Source organism: Gopherus evgoodei, chromosome 8 (genome assembly GCF_007399415.2).
Source record: "Gopherus evgoodei ecotype Sinaloan lineage chromosome 8, rGopEvg1_v1.p, whole genome shotgun sequence".
NCBI lineage: Eukaryota > Metazoa > Chordata > Testudines > Testudinidae > Gopherus > Gopherus evgoodei.
The window spans coordinates 34,488,053-34,511,711 of NC_044329.1; the positions used below are offsets into that span (position 1 = coordinate 34,488,053).

At 45.4% G+C, this 23,659-nt stretch overlaps 1 protein-coding gene across 1 annotated transcript in view; it reads right to left on the minus strand.

Annotated features, from left to right (window-relative positions):
• HSPA9 (heat shock protein family A (Hsp70) member 9) overlaps positions 1 to 8,962 on the minus strand; it is a 31,021-nt gene extending 22,059 nt beyond the window's left edge. Inside the window, 7 exon segments of the mRNA XM_030571819.1 lie at positions 690 to 720; positions 722 to 786; positions 789 to 832; positions 3,396 to 3,577; positions 3,692 to 3,779; positions 7,500 to 7,558; positions 8,796 to 8,962. Coding sequence (XP_030427679.1) covers positions 690 to 720; positions 722 to 786; positions 789 to 832; positions 3,396 to 3,577; positions 3,692 to 3,779; positions 7,500 to 7,558; positions 8,796 to 8,870 — 544 coding nt within the window. The 5' untranslated portion in view covers positions 8,871 to 8,962.
• Positions 8,963 to 23,659: the final 14,697 nt, after the last annotated feature.

Below are 23,659 nucleotides of genomic sequence, written 5' to 3' on the forward strand. Positions count from 1 at the left end.
GCTGATGGATATCACTAGCCATGTAAGAACCAACCCACCCCATCATCATTCCCATTAGTCTGCTTGCCACATAATGCAACTGGGCAGAGCTTAACTCCACATGGAAAGAGGCAGCAGATTTAAGATGCTGACACATCACAGTTAGGTCTCTGCCTAGCTAGCTCTGTCTGAACAGGAAGTCAAACAGCTGCTGCATAGACCAAAGGCGAGCAGGTATTTGTGGCAGCAATCACTATGCCAAAAGGAGGAAAGTATTAGAGTCTGTAAACGGCAAGTTCACAATATGCACATTTCTCTGGAAGAGATGACAAGTGTGCACTCCTTCACAGCCAGCAGACATGACTGACACTTTGCTTGAAACACTCATGTATTTCAAGACTCTGCAAACTGAGACTTTGAATAACAGCAACCAGGATAATGCTTTGCCAGAAGCTCTAACCTGGTCAATACCCTAACTTGGTCAGTACAAAATTAAGGGTCCTTCAATCTCCTGAGGGTACAACATAGCTTACTATCTTATCCCTACACATCTGATGCAATTCAGGCCATGGTTTAGAAGGGTTCTAGAAGGAGGAAGTTTGTATTATGGCTGTAGTACGCCCAATATATTTATCAGACACCTAGTACCAATACCAGGTTAAACTTGTGCTCAACCAAGTCAAACAAGGTAAACACCTGGCTGTACCAACCTGCTGTCTCCTTCATCTTCATTAATACAAAAGGCACCAATTTGGCTTGGAGAATACAGCTTCCCATGCGCCTCTACCCAGGCATCACCGTTGGAGCACGGACAATTTTAAAAGGAACATTTTACTGAAACAAGAATTTTACACTGAGTAAAGTTTGTCTAGATAACACTGATGCATCACACAAGACTAAGTTTATGATCTGAGGACTTCAGTAATTCAGCCAGAGGTTATGGGGTCTATTACAGGAGTGGATGGCTGAGGTTCTGTGGCCTGCAATGTGCAGAAGGTCAGACTAGATCAGGGGTAGACAACCTATGGCAAGCGTGCCAAAGGCAGCATACGAGCTGATTTTCAGTGGCACTTGCACTGCCCGGGTTCTGGCCATCTGTCCGGGGTGGTCTGCATTTTAATTTAATTTTAAATGAAGCTTCTTAAAACATTTTTAAAACCTTATTTACTTTACACACAACAATAGTTTAGTTATATATAGACTTTTAGAAAGAGACCTTCTAAAACATTAAAATGTATTACTGGCACACAAAACTTAAATGAGTGTGAATAAATGAAGACTTGGCACACCACTTCTGAAAGTTTGCTGACCCCTGACTAATGATCACGATAGGTCCCTTCTGGCCTTTTAGTCTATGAGTCTAAGGCCGACTCTGAACACACAGCTGGTACTGCTGGTTAACCTGAAATTGGCAAAACTTAGTGACCCTTGGTTTAAAAAGTGAGAGATCCTACAGTAAACCTCCCCCTAACAGCCTCCGATGCAAAGGAGGCACCTGAAAATACCATTTGCAAAGATCCCAGATGGAAACCACTGCATTTCTTGGAAAAGGTCAATACTAATCAGTTTGATTCAGCTATGATGTATCCTGGCATCAGTTACAGCCACGGACCCCGAGTAAGCTCAGGTTGTCCAATCGGCTCCCTCCCAAAGGGACCTATACAGGCGGTCAGCCTCCTGACACCACTCTTCACTCAACTCTGAAATATGGAGTCTGGAGCCCTCATTTGCTGCAATGCAGTTAGTGGTTGCTTCCTTTCACCCGCCCTTCTAACATTGCAACCATTCAGCTACCCAGCCCAATCTCACTGCCCAATAAGTTCCTTGCTGATGTCCTCCCCGCTTCTTGTTTACAGCCAGCCTTCCCCCATTACTCTCTTCTCCAGTGAGTACACCCAGTTATCATGTACTCAAGAGCTAAAATGTGCTGTTGCTACAGAAGTGACAATTAGTGCACACATTGGGTTCATTACTCTAATCCAGCAACAGTCTTATTGTAACCTGTCCTTTCACATCCCCCAGCTCCTTTGTTTTTTCTTATATCCATTTGTCATATCAACTCTTTATTTACAGTAGACTTGTAAGCTCTGTGGGGTAAATACAGTGTTTTCTGAGTGCTGTAAAATAACCAGAGCCTCTTGCTTGCTTAAATCCAAAATAACATAGGGCTTATACCATTAAAAAGCCAGAAGAAAGTTTAAAAGCTTTCATGCTAATCTGTGTTGGACAGAGTAATTTTGCATAAAATACCTGCTAAGATTGACTCAGGTATACACAACTTTCTGCAATATTTTGCAGAAAGTGCTGGAATTACGGATATACCTTAAGTTGTAAATATACAAGAATTTCTGGCCACACAACAAAACCAGTGCACACTTAAACTGAACAGTTTTATTTAAGAATCCCAGTGTAAACTGTGCCATAACTACTTTTATGCAAACTTTAATTCATGTTAAACAAGATCAAATCAGTGGTCCACCTAGTCCAGAAGCCATCCTCTGACAGTGGCCAGTACCAGCTGATTCAGAGGTAGATGCAAGAAACCCAATTGTGGACAATTAAGAGTCAGCCTTCACATATGGAAAAGATTTTCCTAAGCCCCCCTGTCAGCTAGTGGTTGGCTTAGATGTCTCATCCACTTACATATCTAACCACATTTTGAATTCCTAAACTCCTGGCCTCTGATATCCTGTGAAAAATTCCACAGGATACTTTATGCACTAGGTAGAAGGTATTTCCTTTAGTAAATTGTAAGCATGCTGCTTTCCTTTTCATTAAACATTTTTGTATTATGAAAGTTTCCTAAAGTGAGGAAAATAGCTTTGGAGTAGGACAAGCCACTAGAACTGAATTGCAATTCCAAGGAGAAACAGTCACTAAATTACTGTTCCTCTCCCTTGGATGAAAAATAATGGCTATTCAGTATCGCAATCACAAGGCATCTGCTCACAACTTTTATATGATAGACATTACGTAGAAAGTATAACCTTCCTGCTAACTCAGTGACTATTATGTGTGCAGTGTTCTATAGCACAAGGACTCAATCAGAAGTGAGATGCAGGAACCCTCAAGAATAGGGGCTCTCAGGATCCTGTACTGTACAAAGTACCGTCAGCAACTTGTCATTTGACCCATTTCTCTTGCCAATGCAGACAGCACCAGCTATATTGCATTGTCAAGAACCAAATACACTTATGAGTCTGCCCCTGAAAGCTTAAAAACCATCATAATAAATGCAGTGAAACACAGGCTAAACTTCTGAAGAACAGGAGGAAACAACACATGGGACACTACACACCGAGTACCATGTCCCACCATGTGCAAACAGCACTTTATTTTAGTCCATGCATGGACGCACTGCATTCTGCAAATTCTCTTTCCAGAACAGGGGAATAACTTTACTTAGTTTTACTTACATATCTTTCTGTACTTCAGAATCATCATAGCGCCGTCCAATGAGACGTTTGGTAGCGTAGAATGTATTGTGTGGATTAGTTACAGCCTGTCGTTTAGCTGGCATCCCAACCAATCGTTCACCATCAGCTGTAAATGCTACAACAGATGGGGTAGTTCTGGCACCTTCGGCGTTTTCCAGCACCTACATAAAAATGGTAAGAGGCTATAACCCAGGAAAACTACCTGCGAAAGTGGCAGCACTGATTCCCTTCCTTACAGCCAGATTGTTATATACTAGTAGTTATCTGCTACTCACCTTTGCTTGTTTTCCTTCCATAACTGCCACACAGGAGTTAGTTGTGCCCAAATCAATACCAATAACAGCACCTTTGACTGCTTCTGAGCTGCAAAATATATTTAAAACAAATGTTAGGGTTACTGCAACTGGTGAAACAACCAGAAAGCTTTCTCTCCTTGCAAGATGAGCATGGAGGGGAGGAATTACCTTTCAACCAGATTCTACCTGCAGTTGGGGAAGCAAATCCCTTTTCTACTCTAGAGTAAAAGAAGAAATTGGAGAACAACCCAGCTTATGTTGGAAGTCAACTTGGTATCATCAATTGTGGTTCTGTATTAGATTTGGTCATTCCAGGCATTTGTTGTGTCTAAATTCTTGCTTGTTTTCTATGTTCCACTGTGAAATCCCCTGGACTTTTTTTTATTGGCTAGCATCACACTTTAAATACTTAAAATCTGTACACAATTTGTGAGTGTGGCCCTTCAAAGACTGAAGTCAAGTCAGTGCTAACATCCCTAAACATCAGGTCTTTCATATGAAAGGCCTTATTCCCTCTCCCCAAGTAGAATTAAGCTAAAATAAGTAGGGCTGTCAAGTGATTAAAAAATTAATTGCAATTAATCGCACTGTTAAACAGTAACAGATTATCATTTATTTAAATATTTTTGGATTTGTTTTTTACATTTTCAAATATATTGATTGCACAGTGCTCATTTTTATTACAAGTATTTGTACTGTAAACAAAAGAAATAGTATTTTTCAATTCACCTAATACAAGTACTGTAATGCAATCTCTATCATAAAAGTTGAATTTACAAATGTAGAATTACGTACAAAAAACTTGCATTCAAAAATAAAACAGTGTAAAATATTAAGAGCCTGCAAGTCCATTCAGTCCTACTTCCTGTTCAGCCAATTGCTCAGACAAACAAGTTTGTTTACATTTGTAGGAGATAACGCTGCCCATTTCTTATTTATAACGCCATCTGAAAGCAAGAACAGGAGTTCTCATGGCACTGTTGTAGTCGGTGTCCCAAGATATTTACGTGCCAGTTGTGCTAAAGATTCTTATGTCATCCCTTCCTTCACGCTTCAACCACCATTCCTGAAGACATGCGTCCATGCTTATGAGGGGTTCTGCTTGATAACAATTCAAAGCAGTGCAGATTGACGCAAGTTCATTTTCATTATCAGAGTCAGGTGTCACCAGCAGAGGATTTTCTTTTTTTAGTGGTTCAGGGTCTGTAGTTTCCGCATCAGAGTGTTGATCTTTTAAGACTCCTGAAAGCATGCTCCACACCTCATCCCTCTCAGATTTTGGAAGGCATTTCAGATTCTTAAACCTTGAGTCAAGTGCTGTAGCTATCTTTAAAAATCTCACACTGGTGCCTTCTTTGTGTTTTGCCTAATCTGCAGCAAAAGTGTTCTTAAAATGAACAACGTGCTGGGTCATCATCATGAGACTGCTATAACAGGAAATATATTGCAGAATGTGGGTAAAACGGAGCAGGGGACAAACAATTCTGCCACAAGGAGTTCAGTAAGAAATTTACTTAACGCTTACTTTTTTAAACAAGAGTCACCAGCATTGAAGCATGTCCTCTGGAATGGGGGGGCTGAAGCATGAAGGGGCATACAAATGTTTAACATATCTGGCATGTAAATACCTTGCAATTCTGGCTACAAAAGTGCCATGCAAATACCTGTCCTCACTTTTAGGTGACACTGTAAACAAGAAGAGGGCAGCATTATCTCCTGTAAATGTAAACAAACTTGTTTGTCTTAGCGATTGGCTGAACAGGAAGTAGGACTGAGTGGATTTGTAGGTGCTGAAGTTTTATATTTTTATTTTATTTTATTTATTTAGAGAGTGCAGTCACATAACCAAAAAAAATTCCACATTTGTCAGTTACACTTTCAGGACAAAGATTGCACTAAAGTAGTGGTAGAGGTGAATTGAAAAATACGATTTCTTTTATTATCATTTTTACAGTGCAAATATCTGTAAGCAAAAATATATGCTTTGATTTCAATTACAACACAGAACACAATATATATGAAAACGTAGAAAAACATCCAAAATGTTTAACAAATTTCAATTGGTATTCTATTATTTAAGAGTGCAATTAAAACTGCAATTAATTGCGATTAATTTTTTTAAACACGATTAACTCAAAAAAGTTAATCACGTGAGTTAACTGTGATTAATCGACAGCTCTAATTAAACTGATCAGAATTACTAGCTGTAGCTTTTTATTTCCCATTTACAATAATTTCCCCTATACATAGTTTTGATTACAAATTCCCATGTAAAAGGCTATTTCCTGCAATCTAACCTGGAAAATCCATTACAGATTTATTCATTCATATAGCAAGCATAAAAACTATAGTACATTTATAAAGAGTTAATACAGAAATCTATGTTTTTTGTCATCAGAGACCCTCATTTGTATCTAATAATTCAGATGTTAATAGTCACACCTGCTTGAAAGCAGCTGCCTGGAAGTAAAAAAAAAGACTATAAAAAGTGCTCAGATCAGTTTATTAGGCAATTCTCAGTATGGAAAAATGCACATCTATAGATAAAAGAGATGAACTAAGGCCCTGTTGAGGTCCTCTGAGCCTAGGGTATTTAGAGCTACAGTTAGCTTTCTTTTTGAAATAAGACATGCTGACATTTTTAAGCCTTGACTGTGGAGTAACATGATGGGTGGTATTTCTAAATGAAATGATTTAGAGGGAGGAGGCTTTTGGGGGAGGTTGAATATCCTTTTCCCTTAGTTTACTTGAGAAGTCTTGCCTTTAGTGGCAGTTACACCAATTTATTGGATATGCAGTGAGCAGAGACAGGGAGGCAGCCCCAGATATGAGCTTTTCCTCTAGGGTCTCTCCCCATTCCCCCCACCCCAGTCCTCATCTCTCTCCCCCCAAGCTACCTTACTTCCATGACTTAGTTTATTTGGCTCCAGTGCTGAAGGACTTACATCAACTATATTGTTTTCATTAAGTTATACAACAGACCAGAATCCCTAAGGTTTATTTTTACCTTGGATTAACAAATTAAGAAAAACTGCAGAATATATTGTGAGGGAGCACAAACCACTTTGAATTAAAAAATTAATGTAAACTGATCTGCAGAGCTGTGGAACCCTCTCCAACACAGTAACAGAAAATAATGTTGATGATGCATCAGGATTAGTAGATAGTAATTTGTCACACTCATTTAATGTTCTGATTTCATAAGAAAGGAGGATTCCTAGATAGAATAAACTTTTTCAGGGATACAGAGTTCTAAGTATTTCCTGAAAAAGTGAGGGAAACAAATTAGGAGATGGAGTCAGTCTTGAGAAAGCGCCAAGTTTTGCAAATTCTAATAAACACACAATTTTCCTCCATTACTTTATACTGGACAGCAGAAGATTGGCGTATTGATTATGCTCACAAAAATGTTTTTGCTTCAAAAGAAGTTTCATTGGCATCTATGGAACAAACTGATGGATTAAATGAAGTTTTAAAGGTTTTATTAAATTTCTTTTTGTTGAAATAAATAGGTTTGTTTGGAATTTTATTAAGTCTAAGAACTTCACCTATAGCAGGAATTTGTTGCCATACTTAGTATCTGATTATTTATGAAATGCTGTGCCAGTAGAGGCCATTTTGTTTCTCGGTAATTTAACCATACACACATCTGACCAAGGATTTCAGATTATGAAGTTGGAGTCAATTTAGGTATCAAGACTGTTACAGTGTTGTGTTTTTCTTACAGTTCAATCTTTTCCCCTCTCAAAAAAAAGAGGGGGAGGGGAGAAAGACAAGAGATACTTACGCATACTTCCTACTTGATACTGTTCTGAGAACATCTTGACTGAGAGTATTCCAGACTGCCTATAAAATAAAGTCAGGATATTACAGCATGAGAGGTGTCTTGCATCTTATTTCAGGTAAGATTACCTCACATCCATATTTAAAAGGATCTGTAGCTATGCTACCTTAAAACAATAAAATGTGATACACCTCCACTACCACATTAGCTTTGTGTTTAATCTTCAAAATTTCTTTTCCTTAACTGAAAACAAGGACTCAAGAAAATATTCAATATATTATACAGCCATAAAACATTTACCTTAAGTTTATTATTTGTTGTTTATATGAAATGTGAACACTTTAAGACCCATATTATTTGAGCTGAGCAGTTGCTGGTAGAAAAGATTCTCCCTATGAACATGCATAAGTTAAACTTGCTGCAAATGCTGCAACACTAGTAAAGTTGAACCTTTAGCATGATACAGGCAGCAGCAGATAAACATTAACCAAGTTTCTTGATGTTTCCTCAAGGGGTAGACTAAATGACAGTGCTTCAGAGTTTCATTCTTTCGACTAGGTTTAAGAGATGCTAGATGAAACACATCAGTGTTTTTTAATCTGTAACCTCATATCATTTTAGTACAAACAGAATCCCATCATGAGAAGAAAATACTGCTTTGTTAATGCATCAGAGACTACAAACCCCTCCTGCTTAGCATACACTTTGACCTGGAGATGAGTGAGAAGAGGAGAGGCAAGAGACAAAAAGGAGAGAGTAATGGCTAACGCCTGGTCTACACTTAAAAATTAGATCAACCCAGCTACATTATGTATCTAATGTCACACTCTGCGGACTGCAGTTAGGGTGACTTAATACAGTTAATCCATTTCAATGCCCAGATTCCAAGAGAGCCCTCCCCACTTCCAGCTGCCCCAGATCCAGAGATCCCTCACCGTTAACGTCTTAGCACCTAACGGCTCCCTAAACTCCTTCCCCAGCAGCACAAGCCCGCCGGGAGGGATGGGGAACGAGATCGAGATTACAAGACTGGCTTCAAGTGGCCTCGGGGCAGCCACCGATCCAAGCTGGAGAGTTACACAACCCCGCAGGATGCTGGCCCTGAACTGGCCCGGAGCGCAGCACGGGACTGCCAGCAGCAGGGCCTCCGCCAGCCATCGGCACCGCCCCACCCCCGTCTCGGGGCCCCACTGCGCTAACAGAGCCCAGCCGTAACCCCCGGGGGGCGCCTTACACGGGTACATCGCTTCCCACCTCCCCCGGGTAACGCGCGGGCCCCTCACGGGCCCTGCTCCGCACCTGAGCGAGGCCGGGAGCGGTGCCCTGGCGGGGCAACAGGTGAAGGCGGGCGGCGGTGCGGCTGGCGCTCAGCATGGTACAGATGCGGCGGGGCCGGATACGCTCAGGCGGGGAGGAGAGTGCGGGCTGCGCAGCGGCTCTTCTGGAAACCTCCACCCACGTGGGCCGGGTCAGCGCACCCAGACGGGGCTGTCTCTGCAAAGGCCTGACCCCGCACCAACGCCTCAGCGCCCGCGCCGCAACGGAGACTACGCTGCGGCTCCGCGCGGCACCTTCCCGCGCGCGCGCTACCCGATCCCGCGCTGCAGCCGACAAGCCTCCTGTGAAGCGCTGGCACCCTGGGGATATTCCACACAGGCACCGTGATCGGCAGCTGGGGTCCTGATAGGCACTGCGTACTCAAGGTCGGACGCGATGAAGCGCTGGGAAATTGCAGCGGCCTTGCGTCAGGGCGACTGCCCACTACGCTTGCGCCGGTTACAGGCAAGAACGCATGCGTTGTCTTCTCAGGGCGGTCTGCAAGGCGCATGCGCAGCTGAGCCGAAGGGAGGGGGGGCTGTCTCAGGCGCTTTACTGATCATGCGCAGTCAGAAGGCTGCCGAGGGGCCACGTGTGCTCTGCTCCCAGGCGCGATTGGCAGATTTGTGCTACTGAGCCACTAGGGGTGTGGGAAACCAGCCCAGGCGGGGGCGGGGGCCTTGCGGAAAAGTCCGGGGTGTAGCCCAGCAGGCACAGCCTCCCCGCGCAGGAATAGGCGCCTCGGCTCCCCACTCGCTGCTGGCAGTACAGGGCTGTGACAGGTGGTCAAGCCTGCGCGCAGCAGCGCGGGTCCCTCCTGCCCTGCCCCCCGTCCTGTTCGCTCCACGCAGGACACTGGCCTTATGGACTCCTGGCCCAGCGTGGCACGCCTATGGGCAGCGCTGGCTGTGGAGCCCCTAAGGCCAGGAGGCTGCTCCTTGGGTGCCTGGGCCAGACTGCCCTGAAGAGGGGTCTCTCCTTGTGCTGCAGCAGGCGTGCCGATCCTGTTAACCTACCATGCCACCACACACAGGTGCAGCGTGCTCTGTGTTTCACAGTAGCATTTCCAACCTCAGCCACTTGAGGGCTGCTTTTCTGAGTTGCTGAGCCCAGCTGCAGTCAATGGAGATTCCGGGGTATATGGCATGCGTGCCGAAGGCGGCACTCACAGTGCCCGGGTCCTGGCCACCGGTCCAGGAGGCTCTGCATTTTAATTTAAATTTAGATGAAGCTTCTTAAATACTTTGAAACCTTATTTACTTTACATACAACAATAGTTTAGTTTTATATTATAGACTTATAGAAAGAGACCTTCTAAAAAGGTTAAAATGTATTACTGGCACATGAAACCTTAAATTAGAGTGAATAATTGAAGACTCAGCACACCACTTCTGAAAGTTTGCCAACCCCTGTTCTAGTTGCTCAGTATTCTGAAAATTGGGCCCAAGATGTCCCAGGCTGGACACCCAAACGTGAGGCACCCAAAATCTCCAGCTACTTTTCAAAAATTTGGCCCATGTGATTGTCCTGGATCAAATAGTTAGGCAGTGTTGGAGCCCAGCATGGGATCCAGAGGTTCCAACTCCCAGTCTTGCTCTTAACCATTTATTTCCCAACTCTGCCACTTGTGCATTTTGTTACCCCCAATTTCCACATATCTTTGCACAAGCTTTCCCATTAGTAATTAGTAGATATGAACAAGTGCAGTTTACACTACTTTAAAAGCTTTTGTTTCAGTCTCTGTAAGATAACAAACACTACTCATGTTTGGATGCTGATCGTCACAGCCAGAAAGGCAGGGAACAATTTTCAGCTATTGAAACCCTGCATTCTGTAGGATCTGAATCTATTGGAGGAAGAGCGGGCTGTGTTCAGACAAATAGATAAATGAGTTGGAAGTACAAACAATATACCCATGTAAGCATGTCTGTGGGTGCTGCTTTGTCACATTACCAGACGGGGGCAGCAGAGTGCCATGCTAAAGTCGCATCTCTTTCAGACTGTTCTTGTGAATTATGAACAATATGAGAAAGACAACTTAATTCAAATTACTGACATAACTTGCAAGTATTGGCCAGCCTGCAATTAAAGCAAAAGTGCTCTCAGAGGGAGCTGTCCGGAAGCATTGTCTGCAACAATCCCCCGTTTTCTTTTCATTTACAGAGTCAAGGATAGAAAGAACGTCTATCCAATCCTGCTGAAAAAGAGCCTCTAATTCTTGGCTCAGTTGCACTAACTGTACAGGCTGTTATCAACAAAGCAGTGGCTAATTAAATTCAGTACTCCACAAGGACATAATAATAACAAATGAAGAAAGCAGCTCTCTTGAGTAGCTGAACTCAGCGCCTAAAGATTTCCTTAGGGTCACTGCAGGGATAAGAGGGTGAAGTGTCCTGCAGCAGCTCTGGGTACAGTGTCCTTGGAATGTCAGTGGTTTAACATTTCAGAATCGAGTTGATTTTAGCCAGGGAGTATACTCCTGAAAAGTCAGTGCCCGTGTTTACAATTTCCAGATGTGGCCTTGCGCAGGCCTGGGATGCAGCTGGACTCAAGGCCCAGTGGATGAGCTAAAGAACTATTGCTGAAATGTCACATGTTCATCTTTCACCACACTAAGTGCAAGATCTTTTGTGTTAATTCAATATGCCCTGAATTAACTTACTGGATTCACCACCTCTTTTACCCTGTCTTTTTATACTCCCCTTTGCACCACTGATGCACCTCTGACTCTTTTCTTTCCTTGCCCTGTTCTCATCTCCAACTCTTCTTCCATGCAGTTTCTACTCAGAGCTGGTCCATTCTCTTGCTGAATCTTTGTCTATGTGATTCCCTCCCTGACCTTGTCTGCCATGGATCCTATCCATCTCTCCTCCTCCAAGTACCTCCTTAAAACAGGGGTGTGCTGTGATGCCTATTAACTTTTGTCCTCCCCACACGGTAGCAAAATAGATGAGACAGACACTTCCTAACAGACAATGTGGCATTCCCCTCACCACTCAGTCACTCTGACACCATCCTGCAAGATGCCGAGCAACTCTTGAAAGATGCCTAGTGCTCTCAATTCCCATTGAGTTCTCAGGGTATGGAGGATGCAGGATTGGGCCCTATATTTGCAGTTTCCTGGATCTGAGCCTTTCTAGGGAAGGGCGCTGGTGTGAGGGTGGGCCATAAGGAAGAGAAGGGGGCCAGTAGGGTGCATTTCATCATCATATACAATGGCGTGACTCCTTGAGGATTCTGCGATGCTGACTCAGTCTTCCAGAATACCTTTCTGGACCCACATTAGGTTCTCTCACAAACCCCTCTTTAAGGAGCAGTGTGGGGACCTGTGGGATGGGTACCCACAATGCAGTGCCATTGAAATGGTCAGAGGGAGTAGTGTGTGTAGATACAATTAACCAGTTTTATGCTAGTTGCTATGCTTAGTGAAGACACTTTGCAACATTTCAGGACCAAATTATTCCAGAGCCACTCTGCGTTCTAGCCTTGAAATGATCTAGCTGGCTAGTGCAAAGAAAAAGGAGAGACTCCACAAAAATATTCTGCCATAGGGTTGTGTCCTGCTCCCATTGAAGTTAATAGCAAAACTTTAATTGACTTCAGTGGGGACAGCATTGGGTCCTAACTGATTTCTGATACGGTTTAAGTCGGTTTCAATTTGTTTGGGGAAACGTCTTGTTAGTTCAACCCGCAGTTGTCTCAAGCAGATTCCTCTGTAACTGGCAGCATGTAAAAAGGTTACATGAAATCTTCAGTGAAATGAGTACGTTATAAAACATCTGTCATTGCCAAGGCAACTTAAATCCATAGACAAATGTGACAAGTTCTGCAGGGAGCTGTGCGTTAGCTTCTCCACAGTAATTAGTTCCTGTCTGCAGTGACTCTAAGGCAGCTGCTGCTCTCCGGCTCCTAGGTGTATGTTGTACATGCATTGCTGATGTGTCCTACTACGAAAGGGTCTGGTAGAGCAGCCTTTGGAGTCAGCTACAGCCCAGTCACTTTCCTACGCGCTGAAATGAGGTCCAATAGAAAAGGCACTGGCTGATCAAACATAACACGCAGTCAAGCTATATCTAGGATTCAAGGGCCCAAATGAAGAATATTAGGAGCCAAATTCTGCTCTGTGTTATTGTTACAGTGTACAGGCCCCTAATAAGCAACAGATATTCAAGGCAATGGGAATATTCAAGTGCTTAAAGTTAAGCATGTGTGGTGGGGCAACTGCCCCACACAGACAGAAGGGTTAAAACAGCCTTGGGGAGGCTGTGCAGAACCCAACCAATTGAAAGAGGGCTTATTGAGCCAGCCAATGGGGAGAAGACTTAGTGGAGCAGCCAATCAGGGCCAGGCTGGTCCATATAAGAAGGGCTGCTGAGCAGCTCAGAGGCAATCTCTTACTGGAGGCTAAGGATGAGGGGCTTCTCTGGAGCTTGACGGCTGTCAGCCTGAGGTCCTGATACAAGGGAGGAGAAAGTGCTAGGGCTGTAGGGAAGTGGCCCAGGGAAACAGGTGGTGGAGTAGGAGAAAGGGCAGTATGTGCCTGTTGACTATAGGGTCCCTGGGCTGGGACCTGGAGTGGCAGGCCTGGATCTCTCTTTTTCCCTCCCCCACATTTTTCACTGAGGTGAGTGGCCAATTCATGGACTGCAGTTTGCCACTGAGGTGAGTGGCTAGACCAGAAACTGCAGTATGTCACTGTGACATTCCCCTGGTGTTATCTGGACTGGTGATCTAGGTCACTTTAATCCTTGACTCTGGAAGCCAGCCTTACACTGCTCTGCTGTGAGAACCCTTGCTCCTGGCTGTTTACGCACAGGCCTCTAGCATATAAGCTTCTTGGATTGGTGCAACTGAATGACGCTAGCCAATATCTCCAGTCCCAGACAATCCCAGGAACCTCTGTCTTGCAGTGTCCAGTTATGCCCGTTGGACACTGCAAGCTTATATGAGTTTGTCAATTTAACAAAGAAATTGATATGCACCAGGCTTGTTATCCTAAAGGGAGTCTCTGACATGCTTCAAACCAAACACACTGTTCCATGTAGAATAAACAAACAGATTTCTTAACTACAAAAGATAGATTATGTGACTATAAGTCAAAACACAATAAGTTGGATTTGGTCAAATGACATAAAAGCAAAATGCATTCCAAGCTGATCTTAACACTTTTAGCGCCCATACAAACTTAGATGCTTCTCACCACAGGCTGGCTGGTTGCCCTTCAGCCAAGCTCTCCCTTTTGATCATCGCTTTAGTTGCTTAGTGGTGATGTCTATAGATAGAGGTGGAAGAGAGAGGAAGAGCATGGCAAATGTCTCTTCCTTTTATCGTGTTCTTTCTTCTCTCTTGGCTTTGCCCCCACTTCAGGGTCAGGTGAGCATTACCTCATAGAATATCAGGGTTGGAAGGGACCTCAGGAGGTCATCTAGTCCAACCCCCTGCTCAAAGCAGGACCAATTCCCAACTAAATCATCACAGCCAGGGCTATGTCAAGCCTGACCTTAAAAACCTCTAAGGAAGGAGATTCCACCACCTCCCTAGGGAACCCATTCCAGTTGCTTCGGCACCCTCCTAGTGAAAAAGTTTTTCCTAATATCCAACCTAAACCTCCCCCACTGCAACTTGAGACCATTACTCCTTGTTCTGTCATTTGGTACCACTGAGAACAGCCTGGATCCATCCTCTTTAGAACCCCTTTCAGGTAGTTGAAAGCAGCTATCAAATCCCTCCTCATTCTTCTCTTCTGCACACTAAACAAACCCAGTTCCCTCAGCCTCTCCTCATAAGTCATGTTTTCCAGCCCCCTAATCATTTTTGTTGCCCTCCACTGGACTCTTTCCAATTTTTCCACATCCTTCTTGTAGTGTGGGGCCCAAAACTGGACACAGTACTCCAGATGAGGCCTCACCAATGTCAAATAGAGGGAAATGATCACATCGCTCGATCACTGGCAATGCCCCTACTTATACAGCCCAAAATGCTGTTAGCCTTCTTGGCAACAAGGGAACACTGTTGACTCATATCCAGCTTCTCGTCCACTGTAACCCCAAGGTCCTTTTCTGTAGAACTGCTTCCTAGCCATTCAGTCCCTATTCTGTAAGAGTGAATGGCATTCTTCCGTCCTAAGTGCAGGACTCTGCACTTATCCTTGTTGAACCTCATCAGGTTTCTTTTGGTCCAATCCTCTAATTTGTCTAGGTTCCTCTGTATCCTATCCCTACCCTCCAGCGTATCTACCACTCCTCCCAGTTTAGTGTCATCTGCAAACTTGCTGAGAGTGCAATCCACACCATCTTCCAGATCATTAATGAAGATATTGAACAAAACCGGCCCCAGGACTGATCCTTAGGGCACTCCGCTTGAAACCAGCTGCCAACTAGCGATGGAGCCGTTGATCACTACCTGTTGAGCCCAACGATCTAGCCAGCCTTCTATCCACCTTATAGGCCCTTCATCCAGTCCATACTTCTTTAACTTACTGGCAAGAATACTGCGGGAGACGGTATCAAAAGATTTGCCAAAGTCAAGGAATAACACATCCACTGCTTTCCCCTCATCCACAGACCCAGTTATCTCCTCATAGAAGGCAATTAGGTTAGTCAGGCATGACTTGCCCTTGGTGAATCCATGCTGACTGTTCCTGATCACTTTCCTCTCCTCTAAGTGCTTCAGAATTGATTCCTTGAGGACCTGCTCCGTGATTTTTCCAAGGACTGAGGTGAGGCTGACAGGTCTGTAGTTCCCCAGATCCTCCTCCTTCCCTTTTTTAAAGATGGGCACTATATTAGCCTTTTTCCAGTCATCCGGGACCTCCCTTGATCGCCATGAGTTTTCAAAGATAATGGCCAATGGCTCTGCAGTCACACCCACCAACTCCTTTAGCACCCTTGGATGCAGCGCATCCGACCCCATGGACTTGTGCTCATCCAGTTTTTCTAAATAGTCCCGAACCACTTCTTTCTCCACAGAGGGCTGGTCACCTTCTCCCCATACTGTGCTGCCCAGTGCAGCAGTCTGGGAGCTGACCTTATTTGTGAAGACAGAGGCAAAAAAATCATTGAGTACATTAGCTTTTTCCACATCCTCTGTCACTAGGTTGCCTCCCTCATTCATCAAGGGGCCCACATTTTCCTTGACTTTCTTCTTGTTGCTAACATACCTGAAGAAACTCTCCTTGTTACTCTTAACATCTCTTGCTAGCTGCAACTCCAAGTGTGATTTGGCTTTCTTGATTTCACTCCTGCATGCCTGAGCAATATCTTTATACTCCTCCCTGGTCATTTGTCCAATCTTCCAACTTCTTGTAAGCTTCTTTTTTGCGTTTAAGATCAGCAAGGATTTCACCGTTAAGCCAAGCTGGTCGCCTGCCATATTTACCATTCTTTCTACACATCAAGATGGTTTTTTCCTGCAACTTCAATAAGGATTCTTTAAAATAGTCATAGTCCCTGACTGACCAAGGGAAGCGGGGTGATTCACTTGGAAGTCCAACAGATCCTTTGTTGCTGCTTATGCCAGTATCCTTTATTTCTGTGAGGCTGGGCTGGGTTTGTCCCATACCTGCCCTGATGAGGTGTGAACTGCCCCTCTGTTCTTGGAGAGTTTTGCCTGGGCTTGTTTTAAGCCATGAGAACACATTTTCAATCTCATAACTATATACATGAAATTATAACCTATAACATTACTATAACAACTATACTCAGGCATCATGAGCCTTCCGAAGACACCCAACATGACAAACTTTGCATTGGATACCACACAGTCATATTATAAGGATAAACATGGGGGTGCAGCATGTTCCCCCGATATACAGAGTGTCATAGCCACTGAGGCAAATGGCTGGACTAGGACTGTTGGGTCCCCTGGAATGGGGGAGAGAACTGAGTGGGGCACAGCCTGAGGGCTGTGTCCAGGAGAGGACACTGCGGTCTGGGGAGCAACATAGGTCCTAGAGGGGGAGGCGAGAGTGATGACGAGTGAGACACCACTAGATTAGGGTGCTCTGGTGAAATGAGAGCTAATTCCCAGGATGGCCAGAAGGTGGCGCTGCAGTAGTGAGTCACAAAGTGCTTGAGAAGTTTGCTGGACTGGGGCCTGAACAAAGACAAGACACAACAGGTGGGCATAGAAAACAACCGAGAGGTGGCAGGGAGAAGATTTGAGAAGATCAGGGTGACATATGGGGTTCATAGGTGGTATGTTCATCTTTGTTAAGAGAATAAGAGAGGTTAAGGAATCATTGACAGGACACTTGCCTAGCTATTATCATTAGGCATTTTACCATAGGCATCACAGGGGATGAGAGTCTTCAGATATAATTTGGTGGAGAACAGGAGTGGCTGTATAAATTGATTTGGGATGGGTGTTCAGCACATAGATGGGAGACAGTTGTACCATGCTCCTCACATGGATAACCCCACGGACTTCAAGAGTTACTCCAAATTTACCTCAGCACAACTGATACTAGAATCTAATGCAGCTGGGATCCTCATCGACAGTTATCAAGGTACATTTTATCAGCTACGTGGATGTGAATTTTATTACTTGATCATGGCCTAGAGGGGGACTAGAAAATCATATGGAAACAACAGAACAAGTAGACAAAAATCTACAGCTTTAGAGTCTGTTAGCAGCTCACAAAAAATCCTTCCTACTGTTTAAGTGTCAGTGACTTGTCACTTGTGCCAAAGGTGCAGACCACAATGGGAAGCAGCAAACCACATTTCATCCTTGCACAATCGCAGCTGTTGTGATAGGTATGTGAGGCACCCCCAAGAACCAGAATAATGAAGGCAATTAGTATGTTACAAATGAGAACCTCCCCTTTATACATTCTGTAGATTGTTTCCTTGCTCTGAAGCTTTTCACAGTAAAAAAAAAAAAAAAAACCACCAACAGAGGGAGGTTTCAGAAAGCCTAGTTCAGCTTAGTGGAGGTGTGATCATCATCTCTGTACAAAGATCTATGTTCAAAGAAGGCTAGCTGTTTACATGGTTATGTTAAAGAAGACACAGGTAAAGGATGGGGCCAACCTAGCCTGAGTCCATCAGTCCACAGGTGGGAGCTCTGACTGGATAAGATTTACAATTAAGCCACAATCTCTTGTACAGTTAAAGTGGAACATGAAGTCCATGCAACAGCACATTCAACTCAAAGTAAATATTTGTGTCTGGTTCAAAGCCCATGCAAAGCCAAGGCAGAAAGAGGTTAGTGGTCTGTACTAGAGACGAAGGCTAAATTTTCAGCTGGTCTAAAGCAGGATAGCTCCCTTGACTCCAAGGGAATTACACTGATTTACACTGACTAAGGATCTGGCCCAAGTACCTAAATCCATCATACAAGGCCTCCTGAGGGGTCAAGTGTGGAAAAAGGACAGTCCAGCTGGAGTTAATAACCGACAGCACTGGTGGCTGGCGAAGCTAGAGCCACCCCATGGAGCTGCCACGCCATGCCACAGTGCAGCCCAGAGCACCGGGTCAGGCTGCAGCTCTGCAGCTGCGCTGCCCCAGGAGCTTGCAGCCCCACTGCCCAGAGCATTACTCCAGTGGTGTGGTGAGGCGAGCTGAGGCTGCAGGGAAAGGGGAACAGTGGGGGAGGGCCTTGTCATTGTATTCGGCAAGGAGTTCTATTAAAATCAATGGGGTCACCTGTGAAGTATGGCACTGCTCAGTGAATAAAGGTGGTGGAATCAGACCATCTTGGAGTGGCAGAGACCAACCAGACAGCTCCAGGAAAGGGAAGACCTAGGCCTAGTCTAGAAGTGTTCTTCACCCTCCACTAAGGAACTGACCCTGGCATGGCAAGGGTACATCCATGGAATTGCTTTACCTCTTTTAAGCACCAAGATGACTTCTGGAGACATGTCCTTTTTGACCCAGTAGTGAGCACTTGGGTGAGTTGATACCTACACAGTGGCGAGGTCCAAGATTATTACTGGTCTTACAAAACGCTCAACAAATATTATCAGGGATTCTGAGAATGAGGAATTTAACTTTCATCAGGAAACACTTACCTGGCATAATAAAGAATCAATATCCTGTATGAGTCATAAACTAGTACAACTAAAACTAACACATATAAAATAGTGGGCTACAGTGGAGGTAGAAATAAAATAGAATTATGAGCCCATATAGATCCTGTAAGGCAGAAGTGGGCAGACTATGGCCTGTGGGTCATATCTGGGCTGCGGGACCCTCCTGCCCAGCCCCTGAGCTCCTGCCTTGGGAGGCTTGCCCCCAGGCCCTCCCCCACTGTTCTCCTTTCCCTGCAGCCTCAGCTCGCCTCACCACACCACTGGAGTAATGCTCTGGGCAGTGGGGCTGCAAGCTCCTGGGGCAGTGCAGCTGGAGAGCTGCAGCCTGACCCGGTGCTCTGGGCTGCGCTGTGGCATGGCGTGGTGGCTCCATGGGGTGGCTCTAGCTTCGCCAGCCACCAATGCTCCAGGCAGCGCAGTAAGGGGCTGGGGGCAGGGAGCAGGGGGGGTTAGATAGAGGGCAGGGGAGTTCAGGGTGGTGGTTGGGGGCGGGGCTGTCAGAGGGCAGGGAGCAGGGGGGTTGGATAAAGGGCAGGGGAAGGTGGTGGTTAGGGAGCAGAGGTGTGGATAGGGGTTGGGGCGGTCAGAGGGCAGGGAACGGGGGTTGAATGGGGGCAGGGGTCCCTGGGGGGTAGTCAGGAAGGAAAGGAGGGGTTGTATGGGGCGGCAGAGGGTCTGGGGCCTGTCAGGGGACAGGGAACAGGGTGGGTTGGATGGGGCAAGAGTCCCGGGGCAGGGCCCATCAGGGGACAGGGAACGGGGCGGGGGGGATAGGGCAGAAGTCCTGGGGGATGCTGTCAGGGGGTAAGAAGCGGCGGGGGAGGTCAGATAGGGGGCGAGGCTGGGCCACGCCTGTCTGCTTGGGGAGGCACAGCCTCCCCTAACCGGCCCACCATACAATTTTGGAAACTCAGCCCAAAAAGTTTGCCCGCCCCTGCTGTAAGGGGATAGTTTTTGTTACTAGTATAACTGCAGAAATCCATGTGGCCTGTGAGGTCTCCCTCCAATGAGAAGACACATCAACCCTTTGTCTGAATGATTTGCAATCTTGGGGCTTTAAAAATCAGCAGAGGGATGATGCAGAGGTTGGAGAACTACCCTGGTATAAATTTATCTGGGTTAAGTTATCTGCTCTGCCACAAACCTCCTGGGTGACCTCAGGCAAGTCACTTAGCCTCTCTGTGTCTCAGTTCCCCATCTGTACAATGGGGATACCAGCACTTCCCTGCCTCATGGCGTGGTGTGAAGAGAAGTACATTAGTTTCTGAGCACTTCACAATTTTTACAGTAATGGGGGCCAGATAAATACCCAAAGTGGACAGATAGTTGCTCCTGCATTCCCCAGATCCATGGCTGGATTCCTGCCATGGCCTGTGCTTGGCGCATAGTTGGAAATTTCAGCCATGTGCCTTTTTAAGGGGAGAGGCTGGCACGAGTACATGAGCAGAAAACACGGGTGCTCTTCATTGGCTCAGTCTGCTTCTGGGTGCAATTCAGTTAGCATCCATAAAGCCCTAAATAGCCTGGGACGTTGCTGGCTCCCTGAGAGCACTGTCACTGTTACAGAAACATGAGCTCATGTTTTGAAGTATGTGAGTAAGGCAACAGCTCTGAACTCCACTGCCCTGTAAGCCAGGGGAGTTCTGCCACTGACTTCAGTGGGTGTAGGATTGGGTTCATGTTGCCCCTCTGGCGCAAGTATTGCTGGTGGCATTGCTACAATACAGGCCCACATGGCCATCTCGCTGACACCTCCAGTTTGTGCTGCTCAGGATGAATACACCTTTGTCAGAAGATTTGTGCTACTGTACATGGCATGTTCCGCTGTGTAAAAAGCTGACAGTAGCCAAGGAAGATGATGCTGATAAATCACTATTAAGGCCCTATAAAAACCCTGGGAAATTCATCTACTGCCAGGAAACCAAAGGCTGCACAGCGCTCAGCACCTTGTCAGACAGAGCCCTCACGGAGCAGCAATATCTGCTCCCTGCTCTGTAACTTGAGGCCTCTGTGTATGACAAAATCGCATTAGCTTTTTCAATTGCCATATGCCAGAGGTTCTCAAACTGTGGTCTGTGTACCACCAATGGTCCGCAAGCTCCATTCAGGTGGTCTACAGATAGTTCCCTCTAAGGGGTGCACCTCGGCAGCCGCACACAAGAAAATGAAGGGCCACCCACCTAATTAGTGGAACTGTGCAGGTGTGGATCCACTAATTAGGTGCCTGGATGCTGGAGAAGAGAAGACTTACATGTAAGGTGAGGTGGTGGCCTTGGGGAGAATAGGGGGTAGGTGGGAGGGAGCAGTGGGGGTGAGGAGATGGAGTGGGGGAATTTGGGACATGCAGAGCTGTGACAGCCAGAGAAAGAGGAAATTTTCCCCATCTGCCTGGGAGAGATGTCCCTCCTTCCCAGCCTCAACTCTGTGGCTGCTGTGGTGGGGGAGAGACCTCCCTCCTTCCCAGCCCTGGCAGGGGAGAGAGGGCACATCCATCACATTAGAAAGGTAAGATTACTGATATTAAAATGAGTTGCGTGCTTTTATTTGCAGAACAAAAAAAATTAATTATTACGTTATTTTTATATAGTGCTTTTATCCAAAGCGCTTTACAATAGTTAGCTAACGGTACAAACAACATTTGGAAAGATCATTAAATGATCGGCCGAGACCCTCAGCAATTTTCAAGTGGGCTACGAAAAAAAAAGTTTGAGAACTGTTGCCATACACCATTCCAATCTCAGATCGAACTGCTGTCCTGGGTCACCCCTGGCTCTCGCTCAGCCTTGCTGCTCTCCACATTTTGCCCTGGGATTAAATGTGGTTTGAATGGTTCTCTTGCAGATGAACTAGCCTGCATTTCTCTGTGCTGTATCTCATTCTCTTATTTTCTGCCCATACTTCCAGCCTGCCTGGCCTTGCTGTTCTCACCAGTGTTTGAAACATGTCCCAATGTCCCATCATGAACACAATGGGCTGTTTACTCCTTCTTCCAAATGAGTCCTGACCTAACGCCAATCCCTGCAGTAATCCATGATGCACTACCCCCACCCTCTCAATACCATGCACTCAATCAACACTCTTTGTTTACACCTTTGGCCAGTTTTATGTCCATATGACAGCACTACTGCACCAGTCCCTTTGCCTCTGTGCCTCAGTTTCCCCATAAGTAAAAGAGGAATAATAATTCCGAGCTCTTTTGTAAAGTGCTTTGAGATCTGCTGCTGAAAAATACTATATTGCTATTATTATTCTGTTCAGGTTCTGATGCTGTGCCCATCACCATGGTATCTGAACACTTATCCCAGCCAATTTGAATTTATACTTCAAACTGGCTAGAATGATCCACTTGAGTCTGTGTTTCAAGCCAGGATGGCTGCTGCCTGGATACATTGAGTGACTTTCTGAGTCAGCCTGTGAATGACACACCAAGTCCTGATATTGAACTGCTTGTTTTTGCAATTGATGCAAATGATTATGGCAGTTTGTAGTGAGCTCAGCCCTGTGACAGATGCATGTACATTGAAAGGGAAGGTTTAAATTTAGAATGGTGAAAAAAAACTGGTTTAGGCATAAAAAGAACAAACACTCATTTTCAGCCATCCTGGTGCTGAGATGGTGGGGGAGAAAAAGACATCAGAATTTCAGAACTTCTTCTCTGCAATTTTGTGTCGCAGAAAAATTAATAGTGAAGTGTTTTTTCATAAACACCAGACCACCACAATACTCAGACGTGCTACATGGCACCTCCTACTTGCAGAGCAATCGTGCCCAGCTAAGAGTGGTGTTCTCCACTCCTTACTCACACAAAACTCCCACTGAGGCTGGTGGGAATTTGTGGCATGATTCTAGATCACAGATATGATCCATTCCTGCTAGAGCTGAATGCTTCTTTCAAGTCAGTGAGAATCCTCAACTCCCATTGATTTCAGAGGGAGCTGAGAACACTCACAGCCTGATTCTCTGACATGCTGAACACTTCAGCTCAGCATCTCACAGGATTGGGCCCTACATTTTGTGTGTGTGTGTGTGTGTGTGAGGGAGGCTATTAAAGAAGTTAAAGGTTTGAAAAAATTGCATCTGATCATGCTCCATGGGCACCTGCTATGGGCTATAGGGTGCCCTGTGCCTATGTGGCTACCAGGTGGGGAGGGAGCAAACAAAGAGATTTCCACATCTTGCATCCCTTCGCAGAACTGACCACAAGCACAGTCTCGCCCAAGTGCCATGGCTAAGGGAGGTGAGTGGTGCTGGCCCTGCCTCCCCAGTGTGTGCCAGGAAAGCTAGCTGCCCCTCTGAGGGGAGTGAGTGCTGCATTCCCTGAGATGGGATGGAAATAGTTGCAACAACTCAGGGGAGCACAGCAAGTCTCTGGATCTCCCTGAAGTGACACTAGAGCCTCCTGGATCTCTGAGTGTGGGAGGGCAGGGCCTAAGGCACAGTCAAGCAGCTTGTGGATATCCCATCTGTGATATCATGTAGAGAGGAGGGAGAACAACCTCCCTCTCCCTGCGGCATTATGCAAAAAAAAAAAGCAACATGATTTTAGGGTCTCGCCCCAGTTTTTCCTGCATTCTGCAGCATCCTATACGTTCTACTTTTTATTAAAGGACCTGTCTCTGGGAGGGAAATTTGTACTAGCATAGCTACACCAGTGTAAACTCTTAATGCAGACACACTCATAGACTCGTAGACTTTATGGTAAGAAGGGACCATTTGATCATCTAGTCTGACCTCCTGCACAGTGCAGGTCACAGAATCTCACCCATCCACTCCTGTAACAAACCCCTAACCTATGTCTGAGTTATTGAAGTTC